Source organism: Bombina bombina, chromosome 1, assembly GCF_027579735.1.
Source record: "Bombina bombina isolate aBomBom1 chromosome 1, aBomBom1.pri, whole genome shotgun sequence".
Classification (NCBI taxonomy): domain Eukaryota; kingdom Metazoa; phylum Chordata; class Amphibia; order Anura; family Bombinatoridae; genus Bombina; species Bombina bombina.
The window spans coordinates 431145602-431163477 of NC_069499.1; the positions used below are offsets into that span (position 1 = coordinate 431145602).

The 17876-nt window shown below is 37.3% G+C and overlaps 1 protein-coding gene across 1 annotated transcript in view; it reads right to left on the reverse strand.

Annotated features, from left to right (window-relative positions):
• GRB14 (growth factor receptor bound protein 14) overlaps positions 1-17876 on the reverse strand; it is a 171984-nt gene that overhangs the window by 16658 nt on the left and 137450 nt on the right. Inside the window, exons 8-10 of the mRNA XM_053698386.1 lie at positions 1072-1149; positions 520-636; positions 359-428 (exon numbers count right to left, since the gene is read on the reverse strand). Coding sequence (XP_053554361.1) covers positions 359-428; positions 520-636; positions 1072-1149 — 265 coding nt within the window. The remainder of the gene's footprint in view (positions 1-358; positions 429-519; positions 637-1071; positions 1150-17876) is intronic.

Genomic DNA, 17876 nt, shown 5'->3' on the forward strand with positions numbered 1-17876 from the left:
GTTCTGCCAGAACAGTCTTGTCATGGAGATCTTACTTAATCTGGATAAGTTAAAGCATCTTAGACAACCTGAAAAGTATGAAGTGTTTTCAGTCAATTTCCATTATGTAATTCTTAGATTGCCCCCTGGTATGCAGAGGTTATGACTGAATGCTTCATACATTCATCCATCTTCAAAAATGAATTGAATACTAATATATCAGAAAGCAATGTTCTAATAGGTATCTATGCCTATAGAGTAAGCAAGTGGAAGACATCATGATACGCCTTGTGTGCTGTCACAATAGAGCAGAACATAAAGTTCAGTTATTTAAGGAACATTTTTGTGTGTGTGTATTTCTAAATTATGTACCAATTACCAAAATTAAATGTGGAATTTTGACCTGTTGTAGAGTTGGTGTGAGCACTGGAACGTCCACAGCTCTTTCTCTGTTCAAGAAAGAAAATTGTTCCTCGTTAAACTCTATTTGAAAATATTTGAAAAAAAAAAAACACAAGACTAACTCCAAAGACTACTAACCCGCCATGATAATCCTTCTTGTAGTGCAATGGAAAGAGCTTCTGATGGATTTTCTATAACTCTGCTTTTATGTCCAGAGAAATCCATTGCTACAAGTGAATTTTCTGAAATGCTTCTCTACAAACAAAGAAAATTACATCAGCAATCATTTTAGAGATAAAAATCACACTGTAAAGATAAAGATCACACTGTAGCTCGTACAACAAAAAATATATTGTTGGTCAGTGAAATAATCTCTGATTATAATATGACAGAACCAAAGAAAATGTTAGCAGATAATTGCAATTTAACTTAAATACCCTTCAAATAACTCAGAACAGATATATAAGCATATAAGAGGCAATAATACAAACATTTAAAATACTAATTTGTATAATGGTGATTATTTAAAATAACATTATTTAGATTATAAACCCAATTTTATATATAGTAAATTAAGTTTTGTACATGTAATTCTTGTATATAGGTTACTTCACTTTATTGTCTTTAAACATTTCTATAAGATATAAGACAAGCAATATATTTATACTACTCACATATTAACATACATACCGTAGGTGACAGGCTGAGCTTACTTGATTGGCTCTCTTGTTCTGGCCTTGTGTAGTTTTTATAAATCTGCATCCCATACTAAGAACAATATACAGTATTTAATTTATTAATTGAATATTGCTATGATCCTAAATATACCTGACTGAGGCCTTGATTCTAATGTTTCCAATATTCGCATATGTTCAATAATGGAAAAATGGGAATGGCCCTTTTTATTAAAATGATCACAATCCAACATAGACCAACACAGTCAGGCTTGATAATTTCTATGATATTCAATCTCCATTTCACCATATTGGCACAATTAACAAATTATACTGTCAATCAACAAAAAAAGAAATTGATACACAAAAATTAATTTTAACTTTGCAGCAAAAAACAAATCCTGTACTCTTTATATTACAACATGTTCAACTTGCAACTTTATTTCTCACTATAAAAAACCTTGATGCAGAGACTCCATTTGCAGATGTACATTGGATCTCATAGGAGAGTGATGCAGCCGCAGGGAGTGTGGGACAAACTGAATTATCAAAATTACTTACTTAGCAACTAGGACCCTCAAGGGCCACAATGGACAGTGGAGGGATTGACAACAGTACAAGGGGTAGGAACAAAGTGAAACAGGGTCCACTCAAAGGTGGAGTCCACCGAGAGTCAAAGGGCAAGTCCAGGAGGAGCCCAAGGGACAGTCCTAAGTTCAGTTAAAGGGCAAGTCCAGGGGGGTAAAAGTGGTAGTCTACAGGGGATTAAAAGAGGAAGTCAAAGAGGGAACTAAGGGCCCAGTCAAGGAGGGGGCCACGGAGGAAGTCCAGGAAAGAGTCACAGGGAAAATCCAAGGGGGGTTTAAAACAATCACAGTGGGTGGCAAAGGGGGAGGCCAACAAAAATAGCAGGGACAAAAGGGGAGGGGCAAAAAGGACAAAAAAAATCAGATACATCAGGTAAGGCCTAGAAAAAATTTACACAAAAACACCCATTAAATAGAGAAAGCAAAGTGGTAGAGATGGAAGGGAACACCCACTTAGAATGCAACAAGCTACACTGCCTAATGCAACAGCACAGGCAGAATAAAATATGATGGTAAGGTCCACAACAAAATTGGTATGATACAATGCAATAAAAAAAAAAAATGTAGGCAGCCATCTGTACAGAAAGTGGAGGACACCCATAGCACAAAAAGACAGGAGACCAACATTCCTAACAAAATGGTAAGAAGCCACAAGTTTTTTCACAAAGAAAATATTGCTTGAATTAAGGCTTAAAATATAAAAATATTATATGCAATCACTGACAATAACGGACAACAAAGGCAGTGCAAAATTTAAAAGTTAACTTGGAGTGGCACTATGTTATCTATTGAATACTGAGCTCAAGATGATTCCACCGTGCTACTACCACTCTAACTATTTACACAAAAGTGAAAAAATAGAAGATGTTCCTGGAAGAAGAAGAGGTCGCGCTTGAAAGAAGACTTCACTGCTTGAAACAGGACTTCAGGAATGGTGAGTAGCAACCTGGGAGTTAGACTAAGGTTTTTTTTGGGGGGGTTGTTGTATTTAGATTAGGGATGGGCAGTAAAAGAGCTAAATGCCCTTTTAAGGGCAATGCCCAAACAAATGCCATTTTCAGGGCAATGGGTAGTTTAGGTTTTTTAGTTTACTGTTAGGTTGGACTTTGTTTATTTTTGTAAAAGAGCTGATTATCCTGGGGCAATGCCCTGCAAAAAGCCATTTTAAGGGCTACTGGTAGATTATTCTTAGAGTAGGGGGTGTTTTTATTTTGGGGCGTCTTTTTTATTTTCATAGGGATTAGGTTTATTTAGTTAAATTTGGTAATTTGATTTATTTATTTTCTGTAATGTTAGCTTTTTTTATTTTTTGTAAACTTAGTTTTTTTTTATTTTTTGTAACTTTAGAATGTATTAGTTTAGGTAATTTGGGTTAATTTAAGGGGGTGTTAAGTTAGGGGGTGTTAGGTTAGGGTACTTAGTTATTTAAATAGTTATTTGCGTTGTGGGTTTTGGCGGTTTAAAGGGTTAATAAGTTAATTAGGTTTATTGCAATATGGGAGTTTTGCGGTTTAGGGGTTAATAGGGTAAATAGGTTTATTGCGATGTAGGGGTTTTGCGGTTTAAGAGTTTATAGGATAAATATGTATTCTGATGTGGGTGGTTGACGGTTAAGTGATTACGAGGTTAATTATTATTTAGCAATGTGGGGGTTTGCGATGTATGGGTTAATACTTTGTGTAGGAGTTTTGGTTTTTTTTTGTTATATTTCGTGCGGGCGGTGTTTTTTTTTGTTTTTAATACTTGATGCAGGCGTTTTTTTTGTTTTTTTTAAATACTTGATGCGGGCGGTTAGTTGTTGCTTTTGTAATGCTCCATTTGCCTTCGGTGGATTCTTTCACCACCCTGCCATTTTCAGAATTCACCTAGATGCAGCTTCGCGAATTTGCCCATTTGCAAGCTCACAATAATATAGTGCTCCACTTGTAATCTAACCCTATATCGCTTGAAAATGTCACAAAACATACCTAAAAATACTGAGCTAGTGAGCCAAAGAACAGTGGTGCCTCTGGTGTTCCTGGTCGATGACATATTATTAATAAATGCTTTTATCACATACCGCTCCTGTGACATCTAGATTTATACATCTATTAATTTGCTCCTCTGTATATCTATTGTAGATATTCTGCTGCTACAGGAGGAATTTTCCCCTGGTTCCCAGGTCCATCTATTAGTATAACCTTGCAGCAGCACATTACTTTCAAGTGTTTTACCAAAGAAAATGAAGGAGCCTGAAACAAGGGCCCACTCGCGATAGAACTCAGGGTTGTGAGCAATCTGGTGTCTAGCCTGTAAGAGACCTGCCGCTTTTGCCAGGAGGGGATTCAGCCTAGCAGCTCAGAAGACTCAGCTTGCTACATGAGCACAATTGCATGCTTTACACCAAGGGAGTGTTTTTTTTATTTCTACTGGTATTTCCTTATCTTGATGATATTTTGCAAGGAGGCACCTCTGTTTGTTTTCCACTCCTAGGAATCATCTTCATCTTTATGACTGTTTACAGAGAGCAGCCAGGATACAACTTTGACCCACCTGGATACATATTTTGGGACATAACTGGTGTTGTATTCCACTTTTTGATCTTCATCATTGACTTTATTGACTTTATCATTTTTTTGGTATAGTGCCCCCTTACATTGTTGTGGATTGATTTTTGGTATATCCTCCTAACTTAGAGTGGAATGTATTCATAATCATATTATTATAATTTAAAGTAAAATCAACAGTTGAGTTAGAAAAAAGCTGACCATTACTTAGCTGTTTAGTCCCTTCTGCTACATACATTTCAATGGGTCACACCACAATATTTCCACCCTTATCACTGTGTTTTATAATTACATACCCTCATTGTTGTGTTCCTTAATAGCTCTCCTCTTTATTTAAAATTAGACTCCTCAATATTATCTTCCATTATAAGTATATATTTGCATACCGCATTTTGAAACGAATTACAACAGAATGGTAGCTCATGAGGTAATTGGTCAGATTTGGTCATGTAACTGTGTTTGCAAATACCGGGAAGTTTTCAATCAGGTTCGGTGAAGCCCGGGACAGTAGCGACCAATCTGAATTGAAGCTATGATTTACTGCTCAATTCCGATTGGTCGCTCAGTTATTTAAATTTTGCATGACTTTCTGCGTGGATTTATGGTGTTATAAGCTTCAAATGGGCTAGTTTACAGGCCAAAACATGTTTTTTGTTTATTTTTTTGCTTTTTAATGTTCTGCCATTATTTTGCTTACTAAGGCGAACAGTGCCCACGACTGATGCTGACGTATCCTGATATTGGCCAGGAATACTGGGTGTTCTGTATATGACAGCTAACTGTGTAAGGAACACATTTGTCTTGTGTCAGGAACACCAGGGGCACAACTGTTCTTTGACTCACTATCTCAGTATTTTTAGGTATGTTTTGTAACAAAATATAAATAGATAATAATAAAGGGTTAATCACTTTAAGCAAGAGCTATAAGTAGTAGTAAATAAGAAAATGGAATTGTTACAGCAATCCAGTGGAAGTGGTAATTTCTACATTTAATATAACAAGTGGGAGGAGATGTTGTGCAAAGCCATGTAACCAGCAGCTATAAGATGAGTAGAGTGTGTTGTGGATACAGATGATCCCTCCAGCCTCAGAATAGCTGGTGAGTGAAAACAAAACACTCATATGCTGCTTATACAGACAAACCATGCAACATTTATCACACATACCTAAACATTGCAAGACACCCATATACAAAAAAACTCACACCTGACAGGGACATCAGACACACAATAATTTACAATTAAAAAAAATAAGCTCCCACAAATCCAAACTCTCAGAACATACTGATGATCAAAAACTTTCCGTAATGGAGAGAAATCATGAAAAATCTTTTTAGCATTATATTGTAATGTTTGTGTCTGTCCTTCACATCCAGAAACTGCATAGTGAGATAAATAGCTCTCAATCTAACATTTGCCTTGCTAAACATGTTTCACTGTACTTACAAGTATTCCTAGATAGACTTCTTAGCTCTCGTCAGAGAAGAGAGCTTTGGATCATCAGGCCACATGTGAGTTCATCACTATAATGCAAATGTACCTGCACTCTCCTTCATATCTACACTCTGAAGACTACATGTCCGCCTAATGTCTGACAAAAAGATTATGCAAAGACGGGGGATCTTACCTCAAAGGTGCAGTGGGCAGAGGATAATACACATTCTCTTTGATGTTCTGAGGTGAGCATGAAGAATGGAAGAACAGATCAGCAGCTCTACATACTTTACTTACGTTTCCCTTCCTTTTCTATGTTTTGCAAAAACATCTGATAGAAAATCAGCTCCAAGACTACAGTCCAAAATAACAGGTTAGTACCTATAAAGAACACATATAAAAGGCCAGTGTCACTTATCCAATGCCAATGTGCTTCACGTGTCCTTAAAGGGACATGAAGCATACACTTTTAAACAACTTTCAAATTAAGTAACATAGTAAGACAGCAACATAGCAGATGAGGTTGAAAGAAGGCAGAAGCCCATTGAGTTTAACCTATACAGTTCCTTCTTTTAATTTAAGAATTTGTATCTCATGGTTACACAGTAGATGAGGTTGAACGAATACAGAAAATTTACTTCTATTATCTAATTTGCTTTGTTCTCTTGGTATATTTTATTGAAACAGCAATGCACTACTGGAAGATAGCTTTTAGTAGTGTTTTTCTGCTCCTTCAACAAAGGATACCAAGAGAATGAAACACATTTGATAATAGAAGTAAACTGGAAAGTTGTTTAAAATTGAATGCTCTATCACAGTGTTTCTCAACCACGGTCCTCGAGTACCCCCCAACAGGCCAGGTTTTCATTATAGCTGAACCAGTGTACAGGTGAAGTTTTCGGCTGATCAGAAACCATGGTTACTAACCTGATTTCACCCATCAGCTGATTATTTCACCTCTGCTTTGGTTCAGCTATAATGAAAACCTGGCCTGTTGGGGGTAATTAAGGACCGCGGTTGAGAAAAAAAGGTCTATCACAATCATGAATTCATGTTCCTTTATACATGAGCGATCATGCTTACCTTGCTTTTGGAAATGACCAAATATGACTAATCTTCAAGTTACTGCAGAAGTCTCTACCAGAACAAGGTCATCCCCTCACAGTACTCAGCATTTTCTTTCATCTGGGGAATACATGAAGACACTCTAAAATACAGCCCTCACTCACTGAATGATCAACATCATGTTTACAACATCACATTCCTGATATTGTAGATTGCTCCAAAACAACAGTTTGTCAAGCAGGTGCATCTCTGTAAATCTGTATAAAACTCATTGTCCCTTGAAATCACAACAGTCTTGGACACAGTTTGCAAACAAAAGTCTATGGGCCAGTTTATAAATGGAGCACTAATCAACGCTCCCGCTCGTAGTATGAGTTGAAACTGTTTTTGCTTGCGTGTTAACAGGACGAGTGCAAAAAGCTGAACTTCGAATATCACATGCTCGTTTACGTGTTCCCCCAAAAAAGTAAATGGAGAAAAAAAGAAAACTAACATCCTGCTCGTGTGCAAGCACGATCGTATATTGTAATGTGCGCTAACCCGACATGAAAATATTTCACATTCCAATGTTCTTCACATACAGGAATATGTTCTATTTTTTCATAAATAAATATTTATACATATATATATATATATATACATATACATGATTATGTATAGGTATATATATATATATATATATATATATATATATATATATATATATAGGAATAATTTGTAATGGAGTTGTGTATTTAAAGCCAGGGAGTCTTATTATGAAGAGAAAAAGCAGGAATGATTCAGAGGACTGTAGTGTTAGGACCAGTCTATATTGGGACACCTTTTAAGTTGGTGACTGGCTAAGCAGAATATGGCCATATTGTGTGACTAAGATCCCAATTTATTTAAAAGAATAGTTTTTTTGCAGGCAATTTTTGGCAGCATTTAAAAATGTGTTGTTTATTTGCAAATTGATATGTGCCAATAACCCCTGTTTTGTGTAACTACTTGGTCACATTGGCAGCACTCCCAAAGATGTGTATATAAACTTTTTGTAAGGTGTGCTAAACCAAACTTTGTCTTTGTATTTAAAAATAAAAGGGAGACTGACCATCTCCCATTGGTTAAAGCACCCCACCCAAGCTCAGGTGTACTCATGACAGTGTAATGGAATTGTATATTTAAAGGGACAGTCCAAAAAAAATTCATGATTCAAATAGGGCATGTCATTTTAACCCCTTAATGACCGGACCATTTTTCAATTTTCTTACCCTTAATGACAATGGCTATTTTTACATTTCTGCAGTGTTTGTGTTTAGCTGTAATTTTCCTCTTACTCATTTACTGTACCCACACATATTATATACCGTTTTTCTCGCCATTAAATGGAATTTCTAAAGATACCATTATTTTCATCATGTCTTATAATTTACTAAAAAAAAATAATAAAATATGAGGAAAAAATGGAAAAAAACACACTTTTTCTAACTTTGACCTCCAAAATATGTTACACATCTACAATCACCAAAAAACACACATGCTAAATAGTTTCTAAATTTTGTCCTGAGTTTAGAAATACCCAATGTTTACACATTCTTTGCTTTTTTTACAATTTATGGGGCAATAAATACAAGTAGCACTTCGCTATTTCCAAACCACTTTTTTTCAAAATTCGCGCTAGTTACATTGGAACCCTGATATCTGTCAGGAATACCTGAATATCCCTTGACATGTATATATTTTTTGTTAGAAGACAACCCAAAGTATTGATCTAGGCCCATTTTGGTATATTTCATGCCACCATTTCACCGCCAAATGCGATAAAAAAAAAAAAGTTCACTTTTTCACAAAATTTGTCACAAACTTTAGGTTTCCCACTGAAATTATTTGCAAACAGCTTCTGCAATTATGGCACAAATGGTTGTAAATGCTTCTCTGGGATCCCTTTTTTCAGAAATAGCAGACTTATATGGCTTTGAGGTTGCTTTTTGGTAATTAGAAGGCCGCTAAATGCCTCTGTGCACCACACGTGTTTTATGCCCAGCAGTGAAGGGGTTAATTAGGGAGCTTGTATGGTTAATTTTAGCTTTAGTGTAGTGTAGTAGACAACCCCAAGTATTGATCTAGGCCCATTTTGGTATATTTTATGCCACCATTTCACCGCCAAATGCGAGCAAATAAAAAAATAAAAACTTTACATTTTTCACAATTTTAGGTTTCTCACTGAAATTATTTACAAACAGCTTGTGCTATTATGGCAGAAATTGTTGTAAAAGCTTCTCTGGGATCCCCTTTGTTCAGAAATAGCAGACTTATATGGCTTTGGTGTTGCTTTTTGGTAATTAGAAGGCCGCTAAATGCCGCTGCGCACCACACGTTAATTATGCCCAGCAGTGAAGGGGTTAAATTAGGTAGCTTGTAGGGAGCTTGCAGGGTTAATTTTAGAGATCAGCCTCCCACCTGATCCCACCCCCTGATCCCTCCCAAACAGCTCTCTTCCCTCCCCCACCCCACAATTGTTCCCGCCATCTTAAGTACTGGGAGAAAGTCTGACAGTACTAAATAAAAGAGTTTTTTTTTTTTTTAAATAAAAATACTAAAATATTTTAGCTGTGATGGACCCCTGCCTTAGCCCCAACCTCCCTGATCCCCCCTCCAGCTCTCTAACCCTCTCCCCTGCCTAATTACCGCCATCTTGGGTACTGGCAGCTGTCTGCCAGTACCTAGTTTGGCCCCAAAAATCCCCCAAAAAGTATTTTTATTTTATTTTTAACTTAAAAACTATTTCTGTAGTGTAGCAGCCCCCCCCCCACCACAATACCCCCACCCCCTCCCCCTCCCAGATCCTTTTATATTTAAAATAAAAAATTTTACCTTTTAATCCCTTTCCTCCCTCATTCATTGGTGTCAGTGTGGCTAATGCGCGCCCGTGCACGCGCACATGCATGTTCACGTGCACACTCGCCCCTCGTGCACGTGCATGTGAATCATGCACGCGCATGCGCATCGTGCACGCGCGCACGCACCCTCACAACGGCGGACACTGGCACCATCGCTACCGGTGCAGAGAGGGCCACAGAGTGGCTCTCTCTGCATCGGAGGCTTGTAAAGGGGTATTGCAGAATGCCTCCATATCGAGGCATCACTGCAATACCCACAGAGCTGCTGGAAGCATTTGTGATCGCTTCCAGCACTCTGTTAGACAACTGACGTACCAGGTACGTCCATTGTCATTAACTGTTAGTTTTTGCATGACGTACCTGGTACGTCAGTTGTCATTAAGGGGTTAAACAACTTTCCAATTTACTTTTATCACCAATTTTGCTTTGTTCTTTTGGTATTCTTAGCTGAAAGCTAAACCTAGGAGGTTTATATGTTAATTTCTTAGACCTTAAAGGCCGCCTCTAATCTAAATGAATTTTGACAGTTTTTCAACACTAGAGGGCATTATTTCATGTGTTTCATATAAATAACATTGAGCTCATGCACGTGTATTTACCGTGGAGTGAGCACTGATTGGCTAAAATGCAAGTCTGTCAAAAGAACTGAAATAAGGGTGCAGTCTGCAGAGGCTAAGATACAAGGTAATATCAGAGGTAAAACGTGTATTATTATAACTGTGTAGGTTATGCAAAACTGGGGAATGGGTAATTAAGGGATTATCTATCTTTTTAAAAAATAAAAATTCTGGTGTTGACTGTCCCTTTAAAGCCAGGGAGTCTCATTCTATAATGAAGAGAAAAAGCAGGAATGATTCAGTCCATTAAGGCAATAGAATGTAGTGTTAGGACCAGTCAATATTGGGACACCTTGTAAGTTGGTGACTGGCTAAGCAGAAAATAGCCATATTGTGTGACTAAGATCCCAATTTTATTTAAAAGAATAGATTTCTTTGCAGGCAATTTTTGGCAGCATTTAAAAATGTGTTGTTTATTTGGAAATGCATGTGTGAAAATACCACCTGTTTTGTGTAACAACTTGGTCAAATGGGCAGCACTCCCAAACATGTGTATATAAGGTGTGCTAAACCAAACTTTGTCTTTGTATTTAGGAATATATATATATATATATATATATATATATATATATATATATATATGTATATAATATATATATATATATATATATATATATATATATATATATATATATATATATATATATATATATATATATATATATATATATATTGTTGCCGGACTTTTAGCCAACGGACATTTGGCAGACGGACATTTGGCCGACGGACATTTGGCCGAAACACAAGTGGCTGTCAGATAACAGTCCGGCCACGAGATAGATAGATTTGATAGATAGATAGATACATAGATTAGATAGATAGATCAATAGATGCAATAGATACATTTGATAGATACGATAGATAGATAGATAGATTTGATAGATAAATAGATAGATTTGATAGATAGATAATTTCCCAGACAGAGAATTACAAGACGTGCGGTCTGGGACCCATGGTAAGGTTCCCAGAGGCAGTTGCGGCGCCCGAGGCTCTGATTAGAACAGAGCACTCTGGAACGTATCTGCCCTCGGCCGAAATCGGAACATTCTTTAGCTTTCTGTCTGTCGGCCAAATGTCCGTCTGCCAAATGTCCGTCTGCCAAATGTCCGTCTGCATTTTGTCAGAGCACTATATATATATATATATATATATATATATATATATATATTTATACATAGAACATATTCTTCTTTGTGCAGGACATTGAAATGTGAAATATTTACAGTAAATACACGGTATAATACTGAATATTGCATAAATATGTTTTTACATGTTTTCATCTACTTATGTGTATGTGTGTGTACATATGCATTTATGTGTTTATATGTGTATATATATATATATATATATATATATATATATATATATATGTCTGTAAAAACATATATACACATTTAAATATTTTTTATACTTTAGAGATGTATACAATGCCTTGCAAAAGTATTCACTCCCCTTGACATTTTTCGTGTTTTGTTGCCTCACAACCTGGAATTAACATGGATTGTTTGTGGATTTGCATCATTTAATTTTTTTATTGTGAAGCAAACAACAAATAGGACAAAATAACAGAAAAAGTCAATGTGCATAACTATTCACCCCCCTAAAGGCAATCACACCTCCAAGTCGCTTTGGATAAGTCTCTATGAGCTTGCCACATCTTACCACTAGGACTTTTGCCCATTCCTCCTTGCAAAACTGCTCCAGTTCCTTCAAGTTGGATGGTTTGCACTTGTGAACAGCAATCTTTAAGTCTGACCACAGATTTTCTATTAGATCGAGGTCTGGGCTTTGACTAGGCCATTCCAACACATTTACATGTTTCCCCTTAAACCACTCAAGTGTTGCTTTAGCAGTGTTTTTGGGGTCATTGTCCTGCTGGAAGGTGAACCTCTGTCCTAGCCTCAAATCACGCACAGAGTGGTACAGGTTTTACTCAAGAATATCCCTGTATTTAGCACCATCCATCTTTCTCTAAACTCTGACCAGTTTCCCAGTCCCAGCTGCTGAAAAACATCCCCACAGCATGATTCTGCCACCACCATGTTTCACTGTGGGAATGGTGTTCTTTGGGTGATTTGATGTGTTAGGTTTGGGCCAGACATAGAGTTTTCTTGATGGCCGAAAAGTTCAATTTTAGTCTCATCAGAACAGAGCACCTTCCTCCATACATTTTGGGAGTCTACCACATGCCTTTTCGCAAACTCAAAATGTGCCATTTTGTTTTTTTGCTGAAAGTAATGGCTTTCTTCTTACCACTCTGCCATAAAGCCTAACTCTATGGAGTGTACGGCTTATTGTCATCCTATGTACAGATACTCCAGTCTCTGCTGTGGAACTCTGCACCTCCTCCAGGGTTACTTAGGTCTCTGTGCTGCCTCTCTGATTAAAGCCCTCCTTGCCCGGTCCGTGAGTTTTGGTGGGTGGCATCTCTTAGCAGGTTTGCTGTTTTGCCATGTTCTTTTCATTTGGTTATGATAAATTTGATGGTGCTCCTGGGGATCATCAAAGATTTGGATATTTTTTTATAACCTAACCTTGACTTGTACTTCTCAACAACATTGTCCCTTACTTGTTTGGAGAGTTCCTTGGTCTTCATGGCAGTGTTTGGTTAGTTGTGCCTCTTGCTTAGGTGTTGCAGCCTCTGGAGCCTTTCAAAAAAGGTGTGTATATGTAATGACAGATCATGTGACACTTAGATTGCACACAGGTGGACATCATTTCACTAATTATGTGACTTCTGAAGGTAATTGGTTGCACCAGAGCTTTTTATGGGCTTCATAACAAAGGGGGTGAATACATACGCACATGCCAATTTTCTGTTTTCTATTTCTAAAAAATAGTTTTATGTATATATTTTTCTCATTTCACTTCACCAACTTAGACTATTGTGTTCTGATCCATTACATAAAATTCAGATTAATAAAACATTGAACTTAAGGCTGTAATGTAACAAAATAGGTAAAAAGTCAAGGGTGGTGAATACTTTTGCAAGGCATTGTATGTATGTATCTCTATGTTAAATCCCTTCCGATGCCTTTTTTTTTTTCCTAACACCTGAGACCTTATCTTTAAGCCATTATAACTTTTGTGTGCAATATTTTTTTATATAATTTTTATTAGATGGTGTTATTATGAGTATAATGTATTTTTGATGTGTTTTGTGCCACTTTTTAGTTTCACGAAACAGTTAACCAGAGCTCTGAGGATGCGGTAATCATTATAGCATAAATCGCTATTGCACGCGATCGTGGTTACTTTCAACTCGTAATTGCAGCGGTAAACCCGACGTGCGCAAACACCCGTTATAAACCCTTTATCGCTTGCACACATACTTTAGCATTCCACTTGTAATCTGGTCCTATATATGCTTATTAGCTGCAAACATCTGGTGTGAAACAAGGATTTGTAGGCTTTGCACACTTTGTAGCACACCGCTGTGCAATGCCTTGCAGCTTTTTATACCACACACTCACTCACGAGTTCTAACACATTGCTATTGTCTCCAGCAATTAGGCGAAAGTAACTGATCATATAACAACCTGTGTGTCTGTTTCCTCTCTTGAAGACACAGTTTAGGGAGAGAGAAAAAAAAACACCAATGCAATCTATAGAGGACAGCCTGCAGCAGTCACCAGTCACCATACATCTTATTAGGAGACTCCGATGAATCACTGCTTGCAGGCTGACCTACAAGAAAATATCAAGATGTTTCTGAAGATGACCCTCTTACTTTCTTTGAAAAGTTTCTTCATCAAAAGGATATGCCACCCATTCTATAAGTAACATTTTCATCAGCCTACTCAAACCCTGATGCCCTCAGTAATAGTGAGGAGCTTTCATGTGTACTTCATAATCAAAAGCCCACATTTACACTAAACACGTCAGCATTCCTGACGCTGGCCACTTATGTCTACTTATGTAAGCAGGGAACACTGTTTTTTTTCAGCACATGCAGTTGCTCACTGAACATTACATTTCCCTAAAGATCTTGGGCAAGAAGCTTCTAAGGGCCCACAACAATGCCAATACATTTGATGTTGGGGTTTCAATGCTATACAGCATGAGGTTACCCTATTTAGACAGAATATGAAAGAAAGCATGCACGAAAATGATAATCCACAGCTAATTCTCTGTCCTCTCTGCAAGGTTATGTACCTGATGCTCTACCAGTGTTCCCATTCCGCAGACCCAGGTCATGCCACTTCTATGAGGCAAAGACATAGGCTACCTATACTGGAGCTTGTGGTGGGTAAAAAGAGAAAAAAGTTAAATATTTTGTATTCATATTGTTGATGTCCTATGTATCAATATCTTTTCATACATCATTTCTGTATATTTCAGGCATGGCCTCAAAATATGTAATAATTAAAAAGAAATTAAATACCTCTTAGTTTTTTTATTTATAAAATTGGGTTTATGCCATCTAGAATCTGCACATGTCCATCCTGAGGTTCTGGCTCCTCCTCCTCCATAATCAAATCCAGCAGTACTTCTTCCAAAATGCTATTTCTAACATCTGAACAATGATTTGAGTACCCAAAATGTGCACACAATCTTTTTTGGCACCTCTAGTGTGCCTTGTTATAGGTTTTCTCTGCTGGACTTGGATTGTAGATGAAGTGTGTATGCAGCCAGTCCTTGAACCCATATCCTGTGTCACCTAGGGGTGGTAAAATCTATTGTGTGGGAGGCAGGAAGACTAGAGTGTTTTGTCTTTTGTCCACATAAAGCACCATTAATGCAAAGGACAGTTGGGTGATACCCATGTGCTGGTAAATTGGTGACACTGGAATGAGAGAGTGTTGGGCATCATGTATATCAGGCAGTGCCCAAATGCCTGGTTGTAGCTGCTAGATACCTGGATGATTGTAATGTGGCATGGGTAGCTTACATGAATATGCCCTTTGCCACATGTGGTTACGCTAGATGGGTGTATGGCTTGGTGAGTATTCCAACTACAGTACATGATGGCTATAGGTGACTCGCATTCTCCCCTGCACTTCAGGTTGCCCAGCCATTCTCACCAAATGGACAGACCTCCCGCACACTCTCTAGCCTGACAGCTGCTCTCACCAACAGGACAGACCTTCCATGCACTCATGGCCAGCTTCGATTTCATGTATTCTTTCTTGGTCAGTCTTTCTCATCAACTGACCAGATCACTCATCCTCCTACTGCTGGTCCAGCATTTTCTTATTTTCTTTCATTCTTCTCTCTCTCTGCATGCTCATGACTGCTCACAAACCACATGCCCCCCTATCAACGAGTGTTTTCCTGTTGTGGGTTAATGGAATCCATGTGTGTGTTGCACTTGGATAGAGTGTGTTTTTTTTGTAAAAAAAAATAGTTTTTAAAGTCAATTTCTGATATAGGTATACATTACTATTGATATGTGTTTCAATTTTGCAAGTGTTAAAATACTGTAGATATGTTTTTCCATTAAATTAATTGCTTGTTATTTGGCACAAATCAATCGTAATCTAAAAGCACTGTTGTAGTTGTGGCACCAACATAATTTTTTTTTTAGTCCAACCATGTACAGCTCAGTGAATAATAGCTTTATCGTTTATCGGATTTGTGATATTTGTTGGCCTGTGGGTGATGATTATTTATCAAGTGCCTTGTGCTGTTGAATTACATATGTCTATTTTGTTATTAATATTTACTCGCTAACTTGTGGCCGGATGGATTGTGATTGCTGAAGTAAGTGCCGTCCATGCATTAAATAGGCAACTTATCTAATTACCGACCTGATCTATTTCCAATACGGAAATTATATTATCATTTGCATTGTGATCACTTTGATATTGGAAAGCATGTGTTTATGACAGGTTTGATTTTATGCACTCACACAAACATATGCCCAAATAAAAATAGACTATACTGTATGATGAAATGTGTAATTTGCATAGATTATTTTTTTATATTTGAGTCTTCAGTCTTTGCAGAATATTAACAAATGTGTTTTTATCCGCTAAATATATGATAAAGGACTCATGTTTATTGGCTTCCAATATACATCATCACAGTGATCACACTGCAAATGGTAACACAATTTCTGTATTAGAAAAAGATATCAGAAATGTCACTAATATGATGCATGTACAGCATTGACTTTTTTGCAATCATTATCCATCAGATCACAAGGTTTTAACTAAATATCAACAACAAAATGGAAACATCAAATTCAGCATAAGAAAGGTAGACACACAGCCTCTATGATACTATGTCAGAGTGTTTTACTTCATGCCCTGAAGGAAGTGGAAAAATTAAGATGTATTGCTTAACATGCACAGGTCCCTTTGACTTGAGTTGGCATGAAGATACAAACATTTTTTGGCCCCTGGCAGTTTTAACGGGACATAGTGAATTTTCAGTGGAGTAGTGTAGTTCACCTTCTCAAAAGTGATACCCAGCTTCCTGTCAGAGTTCTGCACTCACTGTGAGAGGTTTATGTCCTTGTCCTCAGAGACTGGCATATTCCTGGCAAATTATAAGAGGGGATTCTACCTACAGGGTGGATTGCTCAACGTCCTGGGTGACACAGCTTGCACTCAGGCCACTAAGGTCAAGGGGTGCTATAAATAACCCACAAAATCTTCCAATCTCTCAATGTGCAAGTTGTGATTAATTATGGAAGCATTTACAACTCATATATCTTATGTCATTCAACCCTCTTGAACAAGTTTGAGGCAGGATAATTCCCTCAAGGATGGATGTTGGGTATAACACCTCATACATGAAGCTTCTTATTCACTAACACAAACCACACTCAACATTTTGGCTCACATTCCTTGCCCTCACACATCTCACGTATTCCTGCATGCTAAGACCTCCACTCCATAAAAACTGTCACTACTTGCACTCATGCCTTCACCTTGTTTTCTTCATCACAACCTAACCTGTCACATTTAGCCCTCACCAAGAACGTTTTTCATACACACCATAAAATGTAGTAAAAAGTCGAAATTTTATTATAATGCTAGTACAAAAAAATGTGTATTGGGCCATACAGATAAAACATCTGACATTTCCTGCACCTGCATACTAATTATCATCTCAAACACACCTCTCAGCAATCGATACAGAACGTGACTGCTGATATCTAGTACTGCATCTACACACATGACTTGCAGCCTAACAATAAAACTCAATGTGGCCGCAAGGAAAGAATGACCTGATTACATTACATTCATGATGACAAGCAATATTCATCATATAGTGTGAATGCTTACCAAGCCATACACCATCTAGCATAACCACCATGTAAAAAGGTGCATGCTTATGTAAGCTACCTGACTTAAACAATGCCACATTAGAATCTGTTATGTATCCAGAAGCTACACCCATGTAACGAGGCACTGCCTAATATGCAGAGAAACACTGAATTTGATGGTAGATAACAATCAAAAGGCTCATCAGTTCTAGCCATATTACACATTACTATTTTCTTAGGATAGCCTTATGCATGTTCCAGGCATTTTTAAAATTATTTTACAGTCCCTGTGTTTACCACCTCTATTGAAGGTTTATTCCATGAATCCACCACCGTATCTGTAAAAAAAATGTTTTCACATATTTTTCCTGAATCTGCTACCCTCTGACTTAAGATTGTGACCCCTTGTTTTGGTATTTCTTTTTTTGTGGAAAATGATTTCAGCTTCCACTTTATTAAGTCCCTTCATATATTTGAA